This window comes from Rhinopithecus bieti, unplaced genomic scaffold (genome assembly GCF_001698545.2).
Source record: "Rhinopithecus bieti isolate Rb0 unplaced genomic scaffold, ASM169854v2 scaffold_13704, whole genome shotgun sequence".
NCBI lineage: Eukaryota > Metazoa > Chordata > Mammalia > Primates > Cercopithecidae > Rhinopithecus > Rhinopithecus bieti.
The window spans coordinates 4,181,066-4,203,161 of NW_016808231.1; the positions used below are offsets into that span (position 1 = coordinate 4,181,066).

General features: G+C 61.0%; 3 protein-coding genes across 21 annotated transcripts in view; 1 reads left to right on the plus strand and 2 right to left on the minus strand.

The window, feature by feature from the left end:
- ANKS3 (ankyrin repeat and sterile alpha motif domain containing 3) overlaps positions 1-6,826 on the plus strand; it is a 42,331-nt gene extending 35,505 nt beyond the window's left edge. For 10 of the 13 annotated variants that reach the window (XM_017886232.1, XM_017886236.1, XM_017886223.1 and 7 more), the window contains 10 exons: positions 901-1,041; positions 1,603-1,712; positions 2,279-2,443; positions 4,194-4,318; positions 4,429-4,570; positions 4,762-4,934; positions 5,299-5,384; positions 5,917-6,000; positions 6,236-6,323; positions 6,444-6,826. In XM_017886232.1, coding sequence (XP_017741721.1) covers positions 901-1,041; positions 1,603-1,712; positions 2,279-2,443; positions 4,194-4,318; positions 4,429-4,570; positions 4,762-4,934; positions 5,299-5,384; positions 5,917-6,000; positions 6,236-6,312 — 1,103 coding nt within the window. In that variant the 3' untranslated portion in view covers positions 6,313-6,323; positions 6,444-6,826. Of the gene's footprint in view, positions 1-900; positions 1,042-1,602; positions 1,713-2,278; positions 2,444-4,193; positions 4,319-4,428; positions 4,571-4,761; positions 4,935-5,094; positions 5,385-5,916; positions 6,001-6,235; positions 6,324-6,443 lie in introns of those variants that run through there. The other 3 variants (XR_001888028.1, XM_017886226.1, XM_017886224.1) reach the window with 3 other exon arrangements.
- Positions 6,827-7,453: 627 nt separating this feature from the next.
- On the minus strand, positions 7,454-9,693 carry NUDT16L1 (nudix hydrolase 16 like 1). 2 transcript variants are annotated; one of them, XM_017886263.1, is made up of 3 exons: positions 9,373-9,693; positions 8,962-9,292; positions 7,454-8,314 (listed from the first exon to the last, which is right to left on the minus strand). In XM_017886263.1, exons 1-3 carry the CDS (start codon positions 9,565-9,567, stop codon positions 8,220-8,222), a joined length of 621 nt encoding a protein of 206 aa, XP_017741752.1. In that variant the 5' UTR covers positions 9,568-9,693; the 3' UTR covers positions 7,454-8,219. The 2 variants fall into 2 exon arrangements, with proteins under 2 accessions (XP_017741752.1, XP_017741751.1); XM_017886262.1 differs by having other exon boundaries at positions 9,032-9,292; positions 9,373-9,644.
- A 2,527-nt stretch (positions 9,694-12,220) lies between these two features.
- The window catches only part of MGRN1 (mahogunin ring finger 1), a 69,542-nt gene continuing 59,666 nt past the window's right edge, over positions 12,221-22,096 (minus strand). For 4 of the 6 annotated variants that reach the window (XM_017886252.1, XM_017886250.1, XM_017886249.1 and 1 more), the window contains 5 exons: positions 21,421-21,647; positions 20,271-20,394; positions 19,947-19,992; positions 19,277-19,366; positions 12,221-14,436 (listed from right to left, as the gene is read on the minus strand). In XM_017886252.1, the coding sequence (XP_017741741.1) occupies positions 14,324-14,436; positions 19,277-19,366; positions 19,947-19,992; positions 20,271-20,394; positions 21,421-21,647 (600 nt within the window). In that variant the 3' untranslated portion in view covers positions 12,221-14,323. Of the gene's footprint in view, positions 14,437-16,922; positions 16,968-19,276; positions 19,367-19,946; positions 19,993-20,270; positions 20,395-21,420; positions 21,648-22,096 lie in introns of all 6 variants that reach the window. The other 2 variants (XM_017886254.1, XM_017886253.1) reach the window with 1 other exon arrangement.

Sequence of the window (22,096 nt, forward strand, 5' to 3'; positions counted from 1 at the left end):
CTCCCGTGTAGCTGGGACTACAGGCACCTGCCACCTCGCCCGGCTAGTTTTTTGTATTTTTTTTTAGTAGAGACGGGGTTTCACCGTGTTAACCAGGATGGTCTCGATCTCCTGACCTCGTGATCCACCCGTCTCGGCCTCCCAAAGTGCTGGGATTACAGGCTTGAGCCACCGCGCCCGGCCCTGGCTAGTTTTTTGTATTTTTTAGTAGAGACGGGGTTTCACCGTGTTAGCCAGGATGGTCTCGATCTCCTGACCTCGTGATGTGCTGGGATTACAGGCTGGAGCCACCGTGCCCGGCCTCATGCCCCGTTTTCTGCTTGGTTTTAGAGGCAGGTAGAGTTAGGTAATTTCATACTACTGCTGTTAATTTTTAGCCCAAGGCCTTTTTCCTTGGTGCTCAGCCAGATCTCTTTTTCGCCGGGGTTGACTGACCTGAGGAGCCCGCTAAGAGCCTATGGTTAAAGGTCATAGGGACATAAAGACACCTGGTTGACGGGTGTCTGTGTGAGGTCATTAGATACCTCCTGCTAAAAGGAACACTAGTGGTATAGTTTTCTCTGGTCAGGCATCTGTAAATACAGCTTACCATTTCCTACGTTTTCCCCTTGAAAAGGAGGTTGCTCGGTACAATGGAGAGGGCCCAGGCTTGACCTGGCTGCCAGCCCTGGCCCCACCACGCACTGGTCTGGGCCACTGACTGACCCTCAGAGCGACTTTTCCACCCACACACCACACATAGAGCCATGCCAGGTCACGGGGGCAAGTAGATGAGGTCATGAGCGGGAAGTCGCCTGCCTCTATCTGGGGCCTTGGCCTCTGAGGACGTGGGGGCATCTGGAATCAGGATCGGCTTTGCTTTGGAGTTCCCTGGGCTTATGGGCTCTATTCTGTACACAGAGCAGGCTCCTCCCCGGGGATATGTCACCTTCAGCAGCAGTGGTGAGAACCCCCTGGAAGAAGAGGGCCTCTGCTGCCGGGACGTCACCTCCCCCATCAACGAGCGGGACGTGGAGAGCAGCAGCAGCAGCAGCAGCCGGGGTATGTGCACCCCCATCCCTGTCCAGCCCGCGGCTCAGGCAGGTCCTGGAGCACCTGTGTGCCCATCCCCACTTATCCCCCGGGCTTGGTGCTGGGGCACAGCCCAGCCATCCAGCAGAGGACAGGCACGGGGGAGGCGTGGGCAGCCCTGGTTCTTGTGAGGAATGGGAGAAGCTTCTGTTCCAGCGTCCCCGTGCAGCGTGGGGGAGCCACTGCACACCAACAGGCTTAGCTCCTTGCTTGGGAGCCCCCTGAGGCTTTCCGGACAGGCTCCAATAGGAATGTCGTGTTATAACTGCACCTCCATGCAGCAGCTGCTTACATAGTGCCCACCGTACGCCAAGCACTGCCCTGGGTGCTTGAGATTTATCAGTGAACAAAAAAGCCCTGCCCGTCTGTATAGAGGGGAGGGTTTAGGACAGGCAGGAAGCTTGAAACATAAGGAAGCCACCACTGCAGGCCCCAAGGAGTGCCCTGGCGGGGGTGGCTCAGCCCGGGGCACGCCCATGCACAGCACCTCGGTGAAGCCTGCAGGCGGACGCCCTGTCTTCCCGCCCTCAGAGGAACATGCTTTCTGTGCCAACCTGGAGCCTGTCCAGAGCAGCAGCAGCAGCGAGGGCCTGGCCAGAGCCCAGGGGCTGAGCAGCGAAGCTTCTGTGGAGAGCAATGAGGTGCGGATTCTTTCTTTCTCGTTCTCCCATAGCCGGGCCCTGGTGGGGATGCCTAACATCCCCCAGTTACTTTAAGATGAGCACGTCTGGCTGGGCGCAGTGACTCAAGCCTGTAATCCCAGCACTTTGGGAGGCCGAGACGGGCGGATCACGAGGTCAGGAGATCGAGACCATCCTGGCTAACACGGTGAAACCCCGTCTCTACTAAAAAATACAAAAAACTAGCCGGGCGAGGTAGCAGGCGCCTGTAGTCCCAGCTACTTGGGAGGCTGAGGCAGGAGAATGGCGTGAACCCGGGAGGTGGAGCTTGCAGTGAGCCGAGATCCGGCCACTGCACTCCAGCCTGGGCGACAGAGCGAGACTCCGTCTCAAAAAAAAAAAAAATGAGCACATCTGTAACAAGCACGTGCTACACGTGTGTGCTGCACTGGGACGTGCCGTGACCAGGGCCTGGATTCTCAGACGACAGCGAACGCACTGGAAGCCCCTGTGTGGCGGGTGGGGGCTTTCACCAAGGCTCTCCAGTCAGTCCGTGTGCTCCTTCAGATACATGGCTCTCACCGCAGGACTCGGACCACGCCTGTAAAAGCTCAGCTCGCAAACAAGCTAAAAGTTACATGAAGACCAAGAATCCTGACAGCCAGTGGCCTCCCCGCACTGGGACTGACAGGGAAGATTTTCCCCTTGAGTCCAGCCCCCAGACTCAGAGGGCCGCCTACTCAGGACCCCAGGTAAGACCGCTTGTGAAACTGGAGGTTACACTCAGAGACGGCACTTTTTGTGACTTATGAGGCATGTGTTGTGTATATAACGTGCCAGGCGCTGCTTGGAGAGCAGAATGGCAGTGGCGTCCCCATGGCCTGTTAGGCTCTGCAGGCGGCCCAGCTGCAGGGCTTCTGCTTTGTTCGAAGAGCCTGTCTCCCTGCTTTCCATACTGGCGTTGGCTTCCCTGAGCCTGGGGAGAAGGAAAACGCACCTGAGCTCAGAGCTGCCTGCAGGAGTATGACAGGATGCGGTTGAAGCAGAGACAGGGACCACACACGGTGTGTGCTTGGTGATGGTTACAGCTGCCACCATCCTCATCCTTGCTGTGGTCCCTCTGACCATGCATTACCTTAGGGATGACAGGTGTGACTCACAGCTCAGCTGTCTCACCTGTGCCTGCTGAGTTCTCCTACCCTGTGCAGGCAGAAGAGATACGGAGACGAGAGGCAGAGGGAAGGAAGCTCTGGTGGGTTATTTGTTTTCTTTTCTTTGAGATGGAGTCTCGCACTGTCATTGGGCTGGAGTGCAGTGGCGCAATCTCGGCTCACTGCAACCTCTGCCTCCCGGGTTTGAGTGATTCTCCTGCCTCAGCCTCCCAAGTAGCTGGGATTACAGGCACGTGTCACCATGTCCGGCTAATTTTTTGTATTTTTAGTAGAGATGGGATTTCACTGTGTTGGCCAGGCTGGTCTCAGTCTCCTGACCTTGTGATCTGCCTGCCTTGGCCTCCCAAAGTGCTGGGATTACATGCGTGAGCCGCCACGCCCGGCCTGGCTGGTTATTTGTTAAAGCACAGGCTGTGCTATTCAGTAGAGCCTTGATATGCCGGCTTCTCCCTGCAGCCCCCGGCTCAGTGAGCAGGCGCACACCTCGGTCCCTTCAACATACACTGAGTGGAGTCTGGTCAGGGTAGTGTCCTAAGTATGTTTCTTTCAGAAAACAGCTTGAGGAAAATGGCAGAGAAACATCCGTTTCTCCATTAAAAGCAATAAACTCTCAAAAGTAGGATTTCTGGAGTTGAAAAGTAAACTAAAATGAAAATATCACTAGACGGGCTCACAGCAGAATTGAGCAGGCAGAAGAATCAGAAAACTTGTGAACGCAGGTCACCTGAGGTCATCTCGCTTGAGGAACAGAAAGAAAGAGTGAAAAAAAATGAACAAACCTGTGACCCCCTCAAGCACGCTGACAGCGTCCACACAGTGGCATTCCAGAAGAAGAGAAAAGCAGAAACGACGGGTAAGAAACAGCCTGACCATCTCAGGTGGATCAGAAACACGGCTCTTACATCCAGGGAGCTCGGTGAACTCCAGACAGGTGAACTCGGAGAAGAGCTGCGCTTAGACAAGTGGAAATCAGAACATCGGACACTGAGACTCTAGAATTAGAGAGCAGCGCACTCTGTGTACAAAGCATTGTCCAGATCAGCAGCTCCATCGCCCCTTCACAGAGCTAAGCATGTGAGGCAGGAGGAGGCCAGTTTCTCGTGATGAACATACAGTGTCCCCAGGTGGCCGACCATAGTCTGAGGACTCACCTGCCTGCTACGTCCTGCCCTGCCTGAGGCACCAGAGTAGGCGGGGACAGCTTGGGGGCCACACACAGGCCCGGTCTTGCTGCTAAGCCTGGGGAAGCGGTGGGGCTCCAAGCGGAGGAAAATGGCTCTGCTTTGTCGTCGGCCACTACCTCCCCCAACCCATCCCCTGTGCCTGCCAGGACCTGGCCACACTGCTGGAGCAGATCGGGTGTCTGAAGTACCTGCAGGTGTTTGAGGAGCAGGACGTGGACCTCCGCATCTTTCTGACCCTCACTGAGAGCGACCTGAAGGAAATCGGCATCACGTGCGTCCAGAAGGGCCGCTCTGGCCCTGAGCCCGGGGTTGGGGCAAACTCCTGCTCATGTAAGCGCTCCTGGGAGGCTGAGGCACGTCCTGGTCATGTTCCCCCTGCAGGCTGTTTGGGCCCAAGAGGAAAATGACGTCCGCCATTGCCCGCTGGCACAGCAGTGCCCGCCCGCCCGGGGACGCCCTGGAGCTGGCCTACGCCGACCGGCTGGAGGCTGAGATGCAGGAGCTCGCCATCCAGCTACACAAGGTGAGTGGCTGTGGGTGGGAGATAGGGGGGCAGGGCGACACCCCTGAGTTGGCCCCATCTCTGACAGAAAAGGTGGGCGCTGTGTGGAGGGGTCAGGTGGATGCAAGGGGGAGAGGGCCGCACACAGAGGACAGGGCCGTGGCCAGGGGTTTGGCTTGCCCGGCTACCTCCCAGCCTCCCGCCCCCTGCAGCGCTGCGAGGAGGTAGAGGCCGTGCGGGGCCAGGTGTGCCAGGAGCAGGAGCTACGTGCCGTGGTGGAGAGCTGCCTGCTGGAGCAGGACCGTGCCCGCGAGGACCTCCAGGCCCAGCTGCAGGAGACGTGGGCCCTGGCCCAGGACGCTGCCCTTGTCCTGGACCAGTTGCGGTGAGTGGCTCTGAGCTGGCCTGGGCTGGGCCTCCAGTGGTCAGCCGCCTGGCCCCTGGGCCCCCAGACATCCTTGCCTCCTGATTTTGTAACTGAGAGGTGGATTTCAGCGCCTGGAGCCACCCCACCCCCATTTCATCCAGGCCCTTCCTTCCTGCAGGCAGACCCAGGCAGCAGTCGGGGTCGGGAATCTGCACCGCTCTCCCTCCTGCTCTTTAGCACAGCTTCATGGGGCACTGGGCCAGCTCACGAAGGCCAGCTGCAGGGACAGGGCAGAGCCCTCCCTCCCCTTGAAGCTCTGAGGTGGGGGCTCTGCGGTGGCCAGGCCTCTGCCCTCACCAGCACTTGTTCCTGTGTCTGGTAGAGCCTGTCAAGCTGAGCTGTCAGCTCGAGTGAGGCGGGACCATCCCCCTGGTGCAGCCACCCTGGGCCCAGGCCTCCCCACAGCTGGTAAGAGCAGTGGCCTGACTCCGCACTGGGCAGAGGAGAAAGCGGGGAGCCCTGAAGCTGGGTTTGACCCAGTGGGTTTGGCCTGGTTCTCCGGCCGGCAGCCACTCTCCCAGGTCCCTGTGTGCACGTGATCCCAGAGCCAAAGGAGAGGGGGCCCTGGGCACCCAAGCCCACTTCCTCACCTGTGACGGGAAAACCACCTGTCCCCCAGGGGTGGGAGGCACTGTGCTATGGCTGCCCGTGCTGAGACCGCCAGTGACTTCTGCAGCCTCCAGCCAGGGCCCAGACCCAGGTCCCCACCGGCCCAGCCTTGTCTTCTCTTGGGCTGACCCGGGCCTCGTAGTGTTCGCTTAGCCCGTGGGAGGAAGGGCACAACAGGGCTCCCCAGCCTCAGCCCTAGGAGGCTGCTTCGACACTGCCAGGCGGGTAGGGAGGCTCTGATCCAAGCAGCTTCTCCTGGTTGCATGGGCTCAGAATAAAGCAGGGCCTGTGGGGACACAGACCCACAGCTAACTCCATCCCTGCACCACAGACTCCAAGGGATGGCAAGTGTCCCTGCAGGCCATGAGCCTCCCCGAGCTCTCGAGAGCCCTGGAGGACCGTGTCCATGAGATGGGTGAGTCTCCGGGGACCAGACTTCGCTGAAGACTTAGAGCTCCTTGTTTCCAAGGGAGGCAGAGGGACCCCTTTCCAGGGAAAGCGAGTTTGAGTCCCTCTACCCCAAGGCTGACCTCGGGGCTGGGGCCATGACGGCTGAGAGGCAGGTCATATCCTGCAGCTCAGACCCCTGGGCAGCACTACCCAGTTCTACCGAGCCTGGGAGGGAGAGGCTCACGGTCATCGTTCCTCAGGGCAAGCACTGTGCTCAGTGACCCAGAGCCTGGAGAAGCTGCAGGTGCTGAACGGGAAGAAGTGGCGGGAGCCCTAGCCCGCGGGCCGGTGAGTGTCTGCCAGCCTGGATTCCCCGTGGCGGGAGCAGCAGGGCCTGTCTGGGCAGCTGCAGGTGTGCGTATGCACCCACCTGTCCCCCTCCCTTCTTACCGGGGCTTTTTCTTTCAGAATCTGACGTTGGGTGATTGGTCCACCCTGAAGCTGTGTGCCAGGGAGTGAAGAGGACAGTAAGCAGGCAGCTGCCACGTGCAGCCCAGGCCCAGTGGGGGCCAGAGGATCAGGCCCCGGGAGCAGCCGGCAGACAGAGGCAAGACGGGCTGCGGCCCTGGTCGAGCAGCTCGGGCCAGCACTGAGGCGGGACGAGGGTCTCACCCAGAGCCTGGTGGTGAGGCCCAGAGTTCATGGGCTGCCCTGGCCCAGACCAGGCAGGGCCCTGGGGGAAAGTATATCCATACACACACACAGGTGCTAACTGAGGTGTAACCTTAGGGGTGAGGACTGGTGCGCCTGGAAAATGCCATTTGTTGGAAAATAAAATTGAAGAACAGCTAGTGAAGGGCTCAGTTCTGGTCACATGACATGTGGCACTGACCAGTGCAGCAACCATGACTGCCCTGTCCCCTGCTGCTCGGGAGTGCCTTTGCTCCTGGAGCCCACGTGACTCAAGGCTTCGAGAGCCAAGAACATCCCCAGCCCGCCGTAGAATAGGGCCTCCCCTGACACGTTGCCCTCACATCGAGCTCTGAGATGGCGCTGGGAACACCACCTCCCTCACCAGGGCAGGTATGGGCCGTGAACATTTTCTGACGATGCCACTGGAGTCCTTCCAAATGTGAAGGCTGTAGGAGACCGCAAGGGATGGCTCTGCTGCTGTCCTTCTGCACAGTAAGCCTGCACTTCTACACCATCCCCTGCAGCTGCTTGCAGATGGTGGTGTAGGGCAGGTTTGCAAAGCAGGTCAGCTCAGGTGCAGCCAGGGCCATCAGGATCAGGAAGGGGAGCCTGCCAGGAAGGTCTCGGCCCAGATACCCCAACCTGGCTGATGGGCACAGCGCTTATGCTGGGATTGCCCCCGTCAACACTGGGGACAAACATGCCTCCGGCTGGGGCAGCTCCTCCCTCCCCCAGGGCAGGAGGCCTGAGCTGGCTGCATCCAGAACCGAAACACACAGAGCAGCTGAGAGACGCAGAGAGCAGCTGAGGAGTGACTTTATTGTCTTCTCCTTCGACAGCTTCGTTGTACATAGCTGGGCCCCCGAGGCCCTGACTGTCCCTGGGAACCAAGCCACGTGGGGTGAAGCTACTTTGAAACCTCACCCACAGTTCACACGTGGTGAAAGAGAAAATCTAGCAAAGTAAATCCAACAATAACCCAAATTAACAGTATTAACTTCCTACCCCAAGTTGGCTCTCCCCCAGGCTCTGAGCTGGCTCAGGAAGGAGGCAGGAATGCATCCTCCACCCACATATCCCGTCTTCCGAGTGGCCCTGGAGCTGTGCGCAGTCCCTGTGGGCCTCCACCAGCCGGGATGAGACACACACACAGGAGGGTCTCAGCCTGGGATGAACAAGAGCATCCTGAGGCTGGAGAGGCAGGCCCAGTGTGCCCAGACCACCCTGCTCTGCCTGAGAGGATGGGCTGGGTCCCAGCTGGCCGGGCCACCACCTAGTGACTGCTTGGGACAGTGGAGATGACAGGATGCCCCTTTGCCCTAGGCAGTCAGAAGTGGGGTACACACACACACTCCAGAAGCCACACTTGGCAGGAATTCCCAGTCTTCCGGCCCAGGGGAGGGTGCCAGCAGCCCAGGCAGCCCTCAGGACGAGGCTGGGAGCAACTTCTCCAGGGCCTTCTTCTGCTTCTCGGTGGCCGCAGCCAGGGCCTCAGCCAGCTTCTCCTCAGGCATCATGTTGAGCACCTTGAGGGCAAAGAGGAGCTGGCACTTAGCCGTGCTCACAAACGCGTTGCTCAGGAAGTTGGGGAAGCCTCCGACTCGGTCCTTCTGGGTGTACAGCGGGACCCGCACGAGGCCCAGCACCTGCGCAGACAGGAGGTAGGGGTTGGGGCCAGGCCTGCCACGCAATAGCATCCCCCGCAGGAGGGGCCTGGAAGCTGTGAGGCCAGGGTACGAGCAGCCATCCTTGCCAACGACTTAATGGGAGACCCAGGCAGGACCTGGCAGAAGCCAACCAGCTCCCTTGGAGCAATGCAGCCCCCTCCTCCCCAAGCAAGTGTGGAGGCTGACCCCATGCACTTCCCCCTGGTACCTAGGCCACCACCCGGGGTCCACACCCCATGCTTCCCGTCCACCCAACGAAGCCTGAACACCTGGAGTCCAACCCTTCCAGACCACAAAACACAAATCCCAAGAGCCTTCACGCCCCCCATGAGGTTCCCAAGTTTTACGACCCCCCGCTGTGGTCAAGTTTCAAGTTTTCCAACTCCCTAAGCAAGCCCCACTCCTCCCCCATCCCTTCCTCCCCACCGATCCCACTCCCCACTCCCAGGATTGGCAATGGCAGGCAGCAAGGCGGATGTAACACAGCCCTGAGGGAGCCCCACCCGGCCCCACCCCCGCCCCCCTCCTTTCCCGGCGTCCCCCCAAGGCCCCAGGACCCTCTCCCCACCCATGCTGGAGACAGCGACACGAACCCAGCCCCAGGGGACCCTCAGGAGACGTGTTACCCATCGGTGCCTTCCACGGGGCCAGAGCCAAACCCCGGGGCGGGGGGCGGGGCCCGGGCGGCGGCCCCACCTCCAGGCCGTGGTCGCGCGAGTGCACCGCGCTGATCTCCACGGCGTGCAGCTGCTCCAGCGTCAGCTGCCGTGCGTACAGGTGCGCCACGACGCGGTGTGGGCCCTCGGTCAGGTGCGAGCTCAGGTAGTCGGCCTCGGTGAGGCGTAGGCAGCCCAGGCCCAGGCCCAGCACCCGGTTCAGGCCGTCCTCCAACGACCAGAAGCGCCGGTCCACGAAGCCCCCGGGGAAGCCCAGCAGCCCATCGAAACGCATCTGCATCTGCAAGGGAGCGCGGGTCAATGCCGGGAGATCGTCAGACGCCCCCGCCCCGGCCCGCCCGCGCCCGCTCCCGTCCTCACCAGCACCGAGAAGCGCATGGGGATGCGGCCGAAGAGCTGCCCAGGGTTGGCGGCGTACAGCATGGCGTGGCATGAGTGGCTCCAGCCCGGCCCCAAGCGCATCGCCTCCACCCGGCTGATCTGCTTCAGCTCTGGAACGGCCGCCGTCGACATCTTGGCACTGACCCCGTCCCCGTCGCTGCCACTTAAGAGCATGCGCGAGCCCGCCCCCGCCGCGCCTCGCCAATCCGCGGGCGGCCGCACCCCCGGGTCCCGTTACCCCGCCAATCGCCGGCGCGCCCCGGGACCGAGCCCCTCGCAGTGTCGCGGCGCGTCGTCGAGAGGTGCAGCGAGCGGTGCGCAAAGGGCGGTGAGCGTCAGCCGTCACCCAATAATCGCACACCCCGGGCGGTGGCCCCGCCTCCGACGGGAGCGCCTAGTCGACTGGTCGGTGCCGTGGTGGCTCAAGGTTCCCACTGTGGGGGACGAACATCTTCCTTGGCGCCCCAAAGCAGACAGCCGAAAATCCCTGCGGTTTCTCCACCCTCGATGGCGCCGATCCCCCTTGCGCTCACCCGTTTCTCCCCAGGAGACGGACCCGGCCCGCATGGCCCCGTGTATCAGCAATGGCGCCCTTGGCACGACCACACGAGCCAGAAATGCCCCGGAGCCTTGCTCCGCCAGCGCCACAGGACCCGAGCCCGGAGGGCGACAGCCTTCGCCTGCCACGCACGACAGCAGTCCCGACCTAGCCACCCTGCTGGCCGGCTCGATCCGGGCTTGAGTGCCCCAGTCCCCGAGTCCACGCTGGGTCAGGGCGGACTAGGAGCGCTGGGGCTCTGTAGACCCAGCTTGCTGAGCATAAAGTGACTTAAATTCCGGGGCTGGAGCTTTCCAGCATCCTCCATGCCAGGCACCCTGTGCCAGATACTGTTGGGGGAAGAGAGGTTTCCCCAATTTACGACGAGGAACTTGGAGCTCAGAGAGGGACAGAACTTGCCTAAGTACACCCAGCAGCTGGTGACAGAGACAGGATCCCAATTCCACAAGAGCCTGAGGTACTTACCTTGTGTTTGTACTGGAGATGTGTCAGGCTCAGAAACATCAGAAACAGCCCGAGAGAGAGCGAGGTCCGCTGAACTCCATGATGGCAAGGCTCACCTCACCAGCAGCAGGGCCCAAGGCCACTTTCCTCCCCACTGGGGGAATGGATTTGCTAAGTACATGAACCACCCGCCTGCACTCACAGCATGGGTGCCCAGGGCTGGGGCGCAGTCTCAGGAGAGCTGTGCAGTGAGGCCAAGCTCACTTGCACAGAGAAGGCTGCCTTGAGTGGAGCCAAGCAGGAGGAGAGAGAGGTAGGCAGAGGGTGGGCACTGGAAACTCACCTGTTAGGTCCATGGTGGTGTCAGATGTGGAGATAAGAACCCAGAGAGGGTACCTCTGTCTCCTCCTATGGCCACCAGTGGGTCAGGGGCCACATGGGACAGCTGCAGGCAGCAGGGGAAGGCCCGATTCCAGGGTGAGCGACCATGTCAGAAGGGGAGAGGGCAGCAAGGGGAAGGGTCCTCCCACCCAAAGAGGGCCCCCACCCCTAGGCAGCCAAGCCCCGCCAGTGCCCAGGGCCTGTGGGACGCAGGGGCACAGCAGGGGAGGCTCCCCTTGCTTCAGCCCCTCCCCAAGACCAGACATGAGAAAAAGTGCTGTGTCTGTTGGGAGGTAGATGGGGAGCCCATCTGGCCCATGCAAGCACCCGTCTGACACCCTGGGCACCCCTCTACCCACACTGGGATGGGGCCAGACCCAGGCATGTCAGAGCAGCTGCAGGGTCCATGGGTGGCAGCCTTCTCGGGGCAGGGACGGATGGGCCAGAACATGGGCTTCCCCTCCAGTCTCACAGTCTTCAGTCGAAGAAGGACCATGGTGGCAGCTTGACCTGAGCCAAAGGAGTTGGGGCCGAGTGGTAGGCGGTGGTGTGGTGGGTGCCCTGGGGCACTGGCCACTCCCTGGGCCAGGGAGCAGGAGCCGTGCAGAGGCCTGGGGCTGGACTCCAGCCTGCAAGCCCACAACCATGGGTAGCTAGACCTGCTCCCGCCATCCAGGCTCCACACGCCAACCACAGGGCTCTATTTCTCCTCCTCTGCTCGAAAACCTGTTCTTAAAACTCTGACTCCCCCTTATAAAAACACTCCAGCAGCCCCTGCAAGCTTTTCAGTATCCAGCACCCTTCACTCCAGCCAAGGGCTCTCTCCCCTGGGGACACAGCAGGCTCACTCCTGCCACCTGGAACATTCTTCCAGGGCCAGCTCCTCAGCCCTCAGGGCTGTTTAAGTCTCCTCAGAGAGGCCCACCCTGCCTTGTTCGGTTTCATCTCACCACCACGCTTTCTTCCTCATAGTAACCAAACCTGGCAGGATTCTGATTAGCTACTGGGCATCTCACTGCCTGCAAGGCAGGGGCCTGGGGCCGGGGCCAGGCCGTCAGCTCTTCGACTGTTCCGCCTCCACTGACACACAGCAAGTACTTAGCAAACGCCTTGAAATAGTTGGGGCTAGAGATGGGGACGGGAGCGACAACTCTCACACCTGGAGGCCCTGGGCTCCCGCACCACCTGTTCAGGAGACAGCCCAACCTCGAGGGTGTGGCTTCCCTCCAACCAGACAACCAGCCCTGACAGGGATGGCTGGGAGCTGCCCGTTCTCATTAGCCCTCACCTTGCTCACTGCCCTGACCCCAGAGGGAAGCCGGGCAGAGGCCATGGAGCTGCCAGGGTGTGGGAGCCACCACCAACCACTCAGTGGCAAAACTCCGGGTCAGGAAACAGCCACACTCCCGAGGGCTGCACCCAGAGGAAGGAGCAGACAGGATATTGCTGCAGGATTTTATTACTATAAATATACAGTAAAAACGAACCAACGGTGAGCCCATCTGAGCCCATCAGACGGCAGCACATGGAAGTCCCAGCGGGCCACTCTGCGGCCCAAACTTCGCGCAGAGCTCTGGCACCAGGACCGATGGTCAGAGGCTGGGGCTTTGGTCGGGGGGTTGGTGCAGGGTGTGTGCGCGCGTTGGGCGGGGAGAGGTGCGTGGGGCGGGGAGAGGTGCGTGGGGCGGGGAGAGGTGCGTGGGGCGGGGAGAGGTGCGTGGGGCGGGGAGAGGTGCGTGGGAGATGCTCGGTCCCAGTATACACATGCATGGGAACATGTGCATTGAGTATGTGCGTGTATGGTGAGAGCATGTGTGAGCGTGTGTTCATGTGTGAACGTGTGCATGTGTGAACGTGTGCATGTGAGCATGTGCAAGTGGGCGTGCATGTGTGAGCATGTACGGGTGAGAGCATGTGCGTGCGTGTGCACGAGCAGGAGGGGTGGCTGGCCTGGGTGTCCAGGGAGCTGGGTGTGGGGACCGTGCTATCCATTGCTGGGTCTCCCCCAAGTGCCCACTAGGCAGAGCTTGTGCTCAGAGCCACCGTGAGCCTCAGGGGAGGGCACTGAGCTGCCCCTCGGCTGTCCTATTCGCAGGCCCGGCTGCAGGGCAGCCCTCCGGGGCCAGGGAGCAGCACACACCTTCCTGGCCCAGGGCTCTACTGGGACAGCTCCAGCCCTGGGTCACCAGGCCTAGGCACTCTCCCTTTGCACATCTGCTGCCCAGGAGGTTTACCTTAAAAAAAAAAAAAAAAAAAAAAAAAAAAACCGGATGAGGTCGCCCAGAGGCCAAGCCTCCCGACTGGGACCCCACTCCCCAGTGTGCTGCTGGCTCCCTCCTCCCCAAGCCAGTCCTGCCACAGAAGCCTGCTATAGAACCAATCAAAGAGATCTGCAAGGGGGCCGGGTGCAGGGGCTCACGCCTGTAATCCCAGCACTTTGGGAGGCCAAGGCGGGTGGATGACCTGAGGTCAGGAGTTTGAGACCAGCCTGACCAACATGGAGAAATCCCTTCTCTACTAAAAATACAAAAAAAGCAGCCGGGCGTGGTGGTACATGCCTGTAATCCCAGCTACTCAGGAGCCTGAGGCAGGACAATCACTAGAACCCGGGAGGCAGAGGTTGCGGTGACCTAAGATAGCGCCACTGCACTCCAGCCTCACAGCAAGAGTGAAACTCTCTCAAAAAAAAAAGAAAAAAAGAAAAAAATAAACTGCAAAGGGACATTCCAATGGCAAAGAGGAACAAGGAGGCCGCCAGGTCCTCCCTGGCAGTAGCCTGTCGAACAGAAACCCCTGCACCTGGAGGGACCTGGTGATGTCACTAAAGCCAGCACCATGAGAAGGTGTGGAGCTTGGTGACAAGGTCACTGGATGCTGGAAGCCACTGTGTCTCCGCCCCTCGGTCAGGCCCAGCACCAGGCTGAGATACTAGCTGCCCAGGGCGGCACCCGTGCACCCCAGGCCCCGAGCACTGAGGGCCCCAGCGGAGATGCACCAGAGAGGGCACTGAGACCACGCAAACACGGCAGAAGACAAAAAGCAGCGACAGCCAGGTCACCGCAGTGAGACGCAGGGTGGGCAGATAGGCACTGTTTCCTTCACTGACCGTGCCTGGAGCCCCTCATTGCCCCTGAACATCTGTGAAGACAGTGCTTCAACCACCGGTAAATTCTCTTCTGCAGGTCTGCTGAGTTCTTGGGGCAGTGACCGCAGTGTTGCAGGAGCAGGCAAAGCCAGCACAGGCCACACGTGGGCAGCGCCAGCCGCTCAGTGCGCGGGACCCTGGGGAACCAGGGCTCTGAACGAGGGATGGAAAGCTGCTGTCCTTCATCTTGTACCAGTTACAAATATATCAACTGTAGAAAAGGGAGACTTGGAGGGAACAGTCCACTGTGCTCTTTGATCAAGGGTCACCATGGCCCCTCGGAGCCTGGTGGCCACAGGGGGCATGCAGACAGGAGAGGCCGGCTAACACCGGGGTCCAGGGCAGCCCCTCGGCAAAGTCTGGGGAGCTGAGGGCTCCATGCTGCCAGCTCGGCCAGGCTCTCAGAGTGGGGTCAGCTCAGCAGTGCTAGGATCGGGGCTGGGGCCACCAAGTGGAGGCCAGGTGGGGCTGGTGCTGCCGAGGCCGCGGGCCATCTCCATGGAGGTGGGCCATCCTGCAGGTGGGAGCAGAGGGAGGGGAGGAGGGTCACACTCGGATGCTTGGTCCCGCACCACCCGCTCCTACCCATCTGGAGCCCCCCAAGGCTCTGGGCCATCCGGCACCCCCACTCCCGCCACCCGTGGCCAGAACAGCAGATTCACTCAGATGCGAGCACACCGAGGGACGGAGGACTCCCCGGCTGTGCCAAATACACTGTGTCCCTCTCAGGACAGATGACCCCACATCCCCCGACACCGGCAGCAGAGCTGTAGCCCCGTGTCAGAATGCACCACAGCACCGCGGCTACTGCCCTCTGGGTCTCCTGCCCTTGCCCTGGTTAGTTTCCTGGGATGTAACAGCCGCTGTCCTGCCAAGGTCCTTTGGCTGGGTTAGTGGAACTCGGTCAGCCCAGGGTGCAGGGGTGGGGAGCAGCCCTGGATGAGAGCAAGCCTGTGCTCAGAGTGGCCCCCGGGTGGCTACTGCAAGGCAGAGAGAGGAGCCTCCCACAGAGCCCCAATACCCAGACTGGCCTGCACAATGCCACCAGGCACTGTCCCTGGATGGGTCTGGCGTCCCTGGAGCTTGGGCAACACTGCTGGTGCGGAGCCTGGGACGGGGCCAGCATGGCCTCAGGGCTGCCCAATACCCAGCCACCAGCCCTGATGCATGGCTCCCAGTAGACATGGCCCAGGCCCCACTCTCAGGTGAAGGGCGGCTTTTTTTAGGGGACTGCAACGAGAGGAGGGTTCTGAGGCTGTGAGCCCTGTTCTAGAACACACCGGCACTCCCGCCTCTGGAAGCTTGACCTGAATCCTAACATTCACATAGCACCTTCCACCGACGCAATGGCCGGGCCCCTCTGAAAGGTGCTGTTGTTTCAATCTAGGAGTATGATGGCTCAGGAGAGGGGTCAATAGGGGGACTCGCTGGGCTCAAGACAGGTTCGTGGGAATGCAGAGCGCAGTCAAAAGAAGCGTAGTTCTCCCTGGCCCGGCTCAAGTCCACCAAGGGGAAAGGGTCTCTTAGAGCCTGGACCCCCCGGCCAGGCACTTCCCAGCAGGCTGCACGGGCCTCGGCAGACCAGAGCTGCAAGTAGCATGTGTGCCAAGACCCCTCGGGAAGGCAGAGGGTCACCAATCCGTCTGCCTACATTTTGCTGGCACTCTTGGAGCTGCCTTCTCTCTCTCCCCCGTGTGTGTGTGTGTGTGTGTGTGTGTATTTTTTCTTGAGACATGGTCTCAAGCTGGAATGGGGGTATGTGTGTGTATTTTTTTTGTCTTGAGACAGGTCTCAGGCTGCAGTGGGCCTTGACCTCCCCAGCTCAGGCGATCCTCCCACCTCAGCCCCCCGAGTAGCTGGGACCACAGGCACGAGCTATCACGCCCAAGCCAATTTTTTATTTTTTATAGAGAGGTGGTCTGTGTTCCCACACTGATCTTGAATTCCTGGGCTCAAGTGATCTATCCCCTTGGTCTCCCAAAGTACTGGAATTCCAGGTGTGAACCACTGCCTGGACAGAGCGGCCTTCTGTAAAACATTCACCTGGGCCACCGTGGTAGAGGGCACCTCTTGCGGGGGATGGGGAGGACCTCTTGGGGGGGAATGTGGAGTGCCAGCCTCACAGGGCCTTCTGTCACTCAGTGCTGGTGTTCTAGAAGGTTCCAGTACTGGGAGGGACAAGTGAGTCGGCAGCAATGGTGGGCTCATGGCACAAAGGCAGCCCACAAGGGACTCTCTGCCAGGCCCACGGTGACACCAGGCCCACGGTGGCCATGCTGACAAGGGAAGGAGGGAGCAGGGGAGCAGGTGGCTGTATGAGCGGACGCCCTCAGGACAGGATACAAGATACTATCCCCTGGGCACCAGAGGGCCCCTCGAGGACAGACTCCCTCCAAGAAACGGGGACTGAGCTTGGAAACAGGTGATCCAGGGGCTCTCCCAAGCTGGGGCGCATTCTTTTCCCCATGAATTGTTACTTAAAGCCATGACCAGAACACGGAAGTGGACCTGCCGAGCGCCCTAACGCATCTGCTGCAGGACGGATGGGAACTCATGGTGGGACCACCCGGAACAAGGCCAGACCCAGGCCTGGGGCTCTCCCCTCGGGACACGTCGCCCCACATCTCCCTGGGGTTCCCTCCACGGTTCTGCCCTGATCCTTCAAGCTCCTGCCTCCTGCAGGGGACAGTGGCTCTGGCGCGCCTGGGCTGGGACTGTTCCAGGGCCCCTCAAGGCTGGAAGAAGAGCCTGACTGGCCGCCTAGTCCAGATGGAGAGACCTCTGGCCCCAAAAGTCAGGACCCCCCGCCAGGAGGCCACTTTCTTGGGCAAAGGTGCAGCAGCCACTGGAGAGCTCTGGATTCGGAATCCAGGGCCCCTGGGAAGACAGATGCGGACGAAGACCCGAAAACCAGAAAGAACCCCGCCAGAGAGCAGGGAGGGCTCCTCTCTCCAAGGACGCGCGTCAGAGCCCCCGAAGCGCGTCTGGAAGGTCACGTACCGGCTTACTCGTCTATACCAACAGAGCAGGAGTCGGGCCCCAGGGCTGCGCGGAGAGGGGGAGAGACAGACGGAAGCTCGGTTAGCAAGCGCGCAGCAGCCGGCACAGCCACAGCAAGGGCACCAGCTTGGGGACGGGGTCGAGGCCGTCTAGAAGCAAATGCTCTGCTGCAACCAGAGAACCACAAGGAGAACCACAGCTGGGAGGCAGAGTGCAGCCAGAATTCAATGCGGAGGAGCGCACTGGCCCTGCCCTCCCTCCCGCAGCTCCCACCGCTGCAGCCTAGGGATGGGCGCATGAAGGACCTGGCGGGCGCAGTCCACCTCTGGTTTCAGGAGTGAAGGCCCTGGGTGGGGGGCTGGGGCTGGACAGGACTGAGCCCAGGGAAACTCCAAGACACCAGGGCCCCGGGGTTCACTATCTCATGGGCCCTCCCACCTACAGGGACACCAGGGTTCATTGATGCCGCCCACCCCGCCAGGCAGCAGCTGCACCCCAATGAGAAACCACAGGCTCCTACATGTGTTCATGCCTTAAACACAGACACGGAGAAACAGTCAAGGGCTCTGACAAGTGAAAAAGCCATTGGAACAGAGGGGTCACCACACCGATTTAAAAACACACAGAAACCTGTGCTGACGAGGCTGACAGCCATGGAGATGGCGCCACACGGCCCCCAAAGGCAGATGCACTCTCCATGGCTCAGAACTGAGGCCATGCAGGCTGACCTGCTGGGATTCAGCAGCAGCCGAGTCCAAGAGGGGGCCTGGGGCCCAGGAGTTCACCTCAGGCTGCCCCGATGTAGACTCGGCCTCTCCTCTGCCACCTCCACACATGACTGCTGCCTGCCCCCGTCTGTGGACCTGAAGAAGGCCTGAGACCCTCCCCTGGGGGTGGGGCATGAGACTCGGAGTCCTGGCCTCATCTGTGTGGGCCAGTGTCGGTAGTGGCTGTCCTGATCCTTCCCAGGCATGGCCACGTAGGGGAGACGCAGCCTCTGAGATGCTGCCCCACAGGGCCACCCTGCAGGATCAGATGTCACGTTCGTGGCTCCCAGAAGCTGAGGTCCTTCTCTTGGCCCCTCCCCAATCACCCCCCAAGTTTTTAATCAGAATGAAATATCTGAGGTCCTTGGAAAGACCTTACTTGAATTCTGTGTCACTTTAAGGTAAGCTGGGCCTAAACACACTTTCTGCTGTGAGGTGTTGGGGGCAGGCTGCTGTGGCCGTCAGGGCACCAGAGGCAGTGCCTGCTCCTGTGGCCTGTCATTCCCAGCCCGGGAGCACAGGCCACGGCTCAGCCAGAGTCCAGGGACACAAGAGCCCCTTTCCAACTAAAGCACGTCACAGCCACCCAGTGCCAGGCCCAGGTCACCGGGTGACTCGGGAGGACTGAGCAATGGTGGGCCCTGGGGCCAGGAAGGGGGTGAAGAGGCCTGGCAGCCGCAAGGGAGGAGCCCCGCCCGCTGCACAGTGGCTCTGGGGTCATGTCTGAACACACCACTGTAGCTGTTCGTCCCAGTTCCAGAGCCACAGACAGCTTCGCGGCAGGCACTGAGACACAAGTCTGAGAGCCCCCACTTCCCTCCCGGTCTTTGGAACTTAGGATGCGAAACTGAGGATCTTATCCTAGCAGAGCAGAACACGAAGGTGCTTAGCTGACCGGGCCCGGGCCCAAGCCTCTGGACAAGGTGAAAAGAGGAACCCTTTCTCCCGGTCTTGCTGCTCCCTGCTGGCGCCTGGTGCCCCTACCTGTCCTCTGTGCCCTAGCCTGGGATGTGCTGCTGCATCAGGTGGCCTATGTCAGGCCTGGGGCAGGGTGACCCAGAAGACACAGCCCATGCTCTCTGTGGCCCAGGGGCCCACTACCCAGCACAGCATGTGGCACCTGCTCCTGCTGTCTGCAGCTCTCAGGCTCTGCCAGGAGCTCACCTGGCACCCAGCATGGGGCCTATGGACGCCTGATATGACCAGGGGTGGGGGAAGATGTGGTGATCCCAGAGGGGCTGGATCTGCCCTCCTGGCAGTGAGCAGGAGGCAGAAGGAAAAGGACCCTATACTCTCACAGGCAGCCTCTCTCGCCTCCTGTGGCCAAGGTGGCCCCGGGGAGGGAAGGGCTTTGGTACAGTTTCCGCTCCCAAGAGCCAGGCCCTGCACGAGGCTGCCTTGTGGCCGTGGCCCTGGTCCGCATCCTGCTTCAGGGTCAATAGCAGGGGCATGGCTTAGAGCCAGGGAGAGAACTGGGCTCCAATGGACCAGCCCTTGCTGCTATGCACCGACCATCAGAGCAGGGCCCCCTCCCCGTACACTGAGACAGGCACCCAGCCCCTCACCCCCAGACCCCAGTCCCTTTACCTGGCAGGTAGATGTCAGCAGGTGTGCCTCGGCCACAGTGCTCAGGGCTGCTATCCTGCAGGACGTTATCAATGGAAGGCGCTCGGGTCCCTGAAGGTGGAGGGCGAGGTCAGGGATCTATAGGCAGGGGCCAGGTCCCGGCAGGTCCCTCTGGGCAGGAGGCCCAGGGCCATCTCTCTTACCCAAGGGCTTTGTAGCCACCGTGGGGGCCCCAGGCTTGGGCTCCCAGCAGGACTCCACCGTGACCCCACCTGCTCTCCAGGGACCCCAAAGCCAAGGTTTCCCGTCTATTTCCCTCCTTTCCATCCCCCTGCATGGGGCTTTTTTTTTCCCCTTTTCCACACTGTGTCCTGGATGTTCAGAGCATGAGGCTTTTTTGTTTTGATCATAGAAACATTACACATTCATGTTTCAAAACAAGGACTCAATGCTGGCAGGTGTTCCCTATCCCAGGCAGACGGCCCTGCAGGGTGAACAGCGCGGTCTGACCCTGTCACCCGTTCAGTCCCTCCCAGCCAGGATCCCAGTGCCACCGAGAGGGGCCTCTTGGCCAAGGGTTCCTGGGGCAGAAGAGGTGCTGGCCCAACGCCACCTGAAGCCCTAAGACCCCAGTGAGCCAGGGCTGCCTGGTCCCTGGATGTGGTTTGTACCCACGGAAGGAGGGGCTCACCTTGCTTTGGTGATGACGACTCATCAACCTCTTCTGTGATGAAACTCTAGAAAACAAAGCGGAAAGTGGCCTGGAGCTCGGAGAGTACCTCGGCCACCCCTCCAGGACAAGCTGCCATCAGGTATGGCCCTCCCGGGACCCACACAGCCGCTCCCCCGGGGGTGCTGCATCCACACATCGAGGCTAAGGAGCCATGCAGCTCAGCAAGGGCCTAGAAGTGCGGGAGTGCCCAGGCGGGCAGTGGGATGGGGTCTGATTCCAGCGACAGAAGCTGGAGGAGGGCTGGCCAGGGCGGGCGCACAAAGCTTCCCTGGGGGGCCTCACCTCAGGGGAGCTGCTTTCTCGCAGGGCCAGCTCTGCGCCACCCAGTGGGGGAGGGGCATCCACGTCCTCAGAGAACTTCTCCTCATCCTCTTCGTGGATAGGGGAAGACGGGGACCGCAAGGTGCTGGGGACAGAGGAGGGTGGGCAGGGGTAAGAGGAAAGCAACAAGGAAGGCTAACCCTGCCAAAGCCACACAGGGCACCTGGGGGCCTGCAAACGCCTGCCAGAACCCACACAAGGACACTGCCTGGAGAAGAGCATCGCCAGCCACGGGGACCAACCCAAACGGCCAACAGGCAGCAGCAGCCCCACAGACCCGCCTGACAGGCTCCCACACACTGGCACAGGCCTGGGTTTCCTTTGCTTTCTGAAGGAGGAGAAACCGCTGGTGGTTCCTGTGGAGGAGAAGCAGCAGGAGACAGAGGCCCCCTTTCCTCTGAGCTTTGGCGCTGCCTCCTCGTGGGCATGGAGGGTGCCCAGGACGGCCCTGCAGAACCCTGCCTTCCTGAAACTCTTCTACGAGAACCAACAGGCCTGAGGCACGGAGTTCCCCTGGCAGCCGCCGCTCTATACACCTCAAGGCTCCAGGGGAACCACAAACGACTCGTGGCCCACCCCAGGAGACAGGCCCTCGGGAGGCTGTCGTGTGAGTGATGGATGATGCAGTCATCGCCTGGAGAGCCACGCCCCGTGGCTTGTCAGGGCCAACAGCAAGAGCAGTGAGTGTGCCTGGGTCACTGTCAGGTCCCGAGTTTCGGATGCCCTGGCTGGTCACCAGTAGAGTGGGCCTGTGTGGCCAGTCTCCCAGTGAAGTCCGGGAACCCAGAGGCTCAAAGGGCTCCCTTCAGCAGACACATCACTGACCCCTGAGGTTTCCCGCTCCACAGTGTGTATGCGCCTGCACGCTGGTGTAGCCCCGGTGGAGGGGCCAAAGCCTCCGGCTGCCCGGAGGCCTTTCCTGCCTCGTCTGCTGCGTTCTTTGCTGTAATAAACTTTATCCACAAGTCCAACCTGATGTGGGGTCCCTGAGTCCTTCTGGGGGATCACCACAAGAAAACACACCATCAAGTGATTTGAAACCACAAACACGCCTGCTCCACACACGTGGCACCACACCCCCTGCCATGTACCCAGCCTGGCTGCCGCTCACCTGTCAGGGGCCTTGCTCTGCGGCCTGCCCTTCTGGCGGCTGCTGTCCAGGATGTGGTCAATAGCTGCGAGGGGACAGCTGGCTTGGGACAGGCCGTCCGAGATGCCCGAATAGGTGATTTCTTCATAAAGAGGGGCTGAGGGGATGGCCGGGGAGACAGCCCGGAGGCCGTTGAGCGCCTCAAGCAGCGAGATGGGCTCGTAGCCAGGTGGGACGCTGTCAGAGCTCTGTAGGGACAGGGTGCGTGAGGGGGCTCATGCCCAGGGACCACCTGCTCCCCAGACCCTCCTCCTGATGACCTCCTGTCCACTCTGTCCTTTGGGGGATTTAGACTCCCCCATCCTCAGAGGGTGCCCAAGAGCTCCCTGGCAGCACTAAAGCACTCCCTACCTCAGCCATCAGCTCCAGCACGGGGCCGGATGCCCAAACGCCCATGCTGGTGCCCAGGATGATGGGCACGAGGGCATCTGCCAAGAGCCGCCCCAGCCCTGGCCTGAACCAGCCCCTCCCTGGCTTTCAGTCCCCCCTGGTCACAGGTGGAGAGTGAAGGGTTAGTGACAGACAGGAGCTGGGAGCGGGGGCAGAGCAAAGCCATGCCGGAGGCGAGAGACACGGTCGGGGTGTCCTGGACCAGGGAAAGCTGAGCTGTCGGGAGGTGTGCCCCGCCCGGGCCTCT

Bases quoted from the DNA above. Each gene is read 5' to 3' on its own strand.
- NUDT16L1 (XM_017886262.1), bottom strand. From the start codon at position 9,567: ATGCTCTTAAGTGGCAGCGACGGGGACGGGGTCAGTGCCAAGATGTCG. The intron at 9,293-9,372 runs GTGAGGACGGGA...GCTCCCTTGCAG, and splicing joins CCATGCGCTTCTCGGTGCTG to ATGCAGATGCGTTTCGATGG. The intron at 8,315-9,031 runs GTGGGGCCGCCG...CTGTCTGCGCAG, and splicing joins CGCGCGACCACGGCCTGGAG to GTGCTGGGCCTCGTGCGGGT.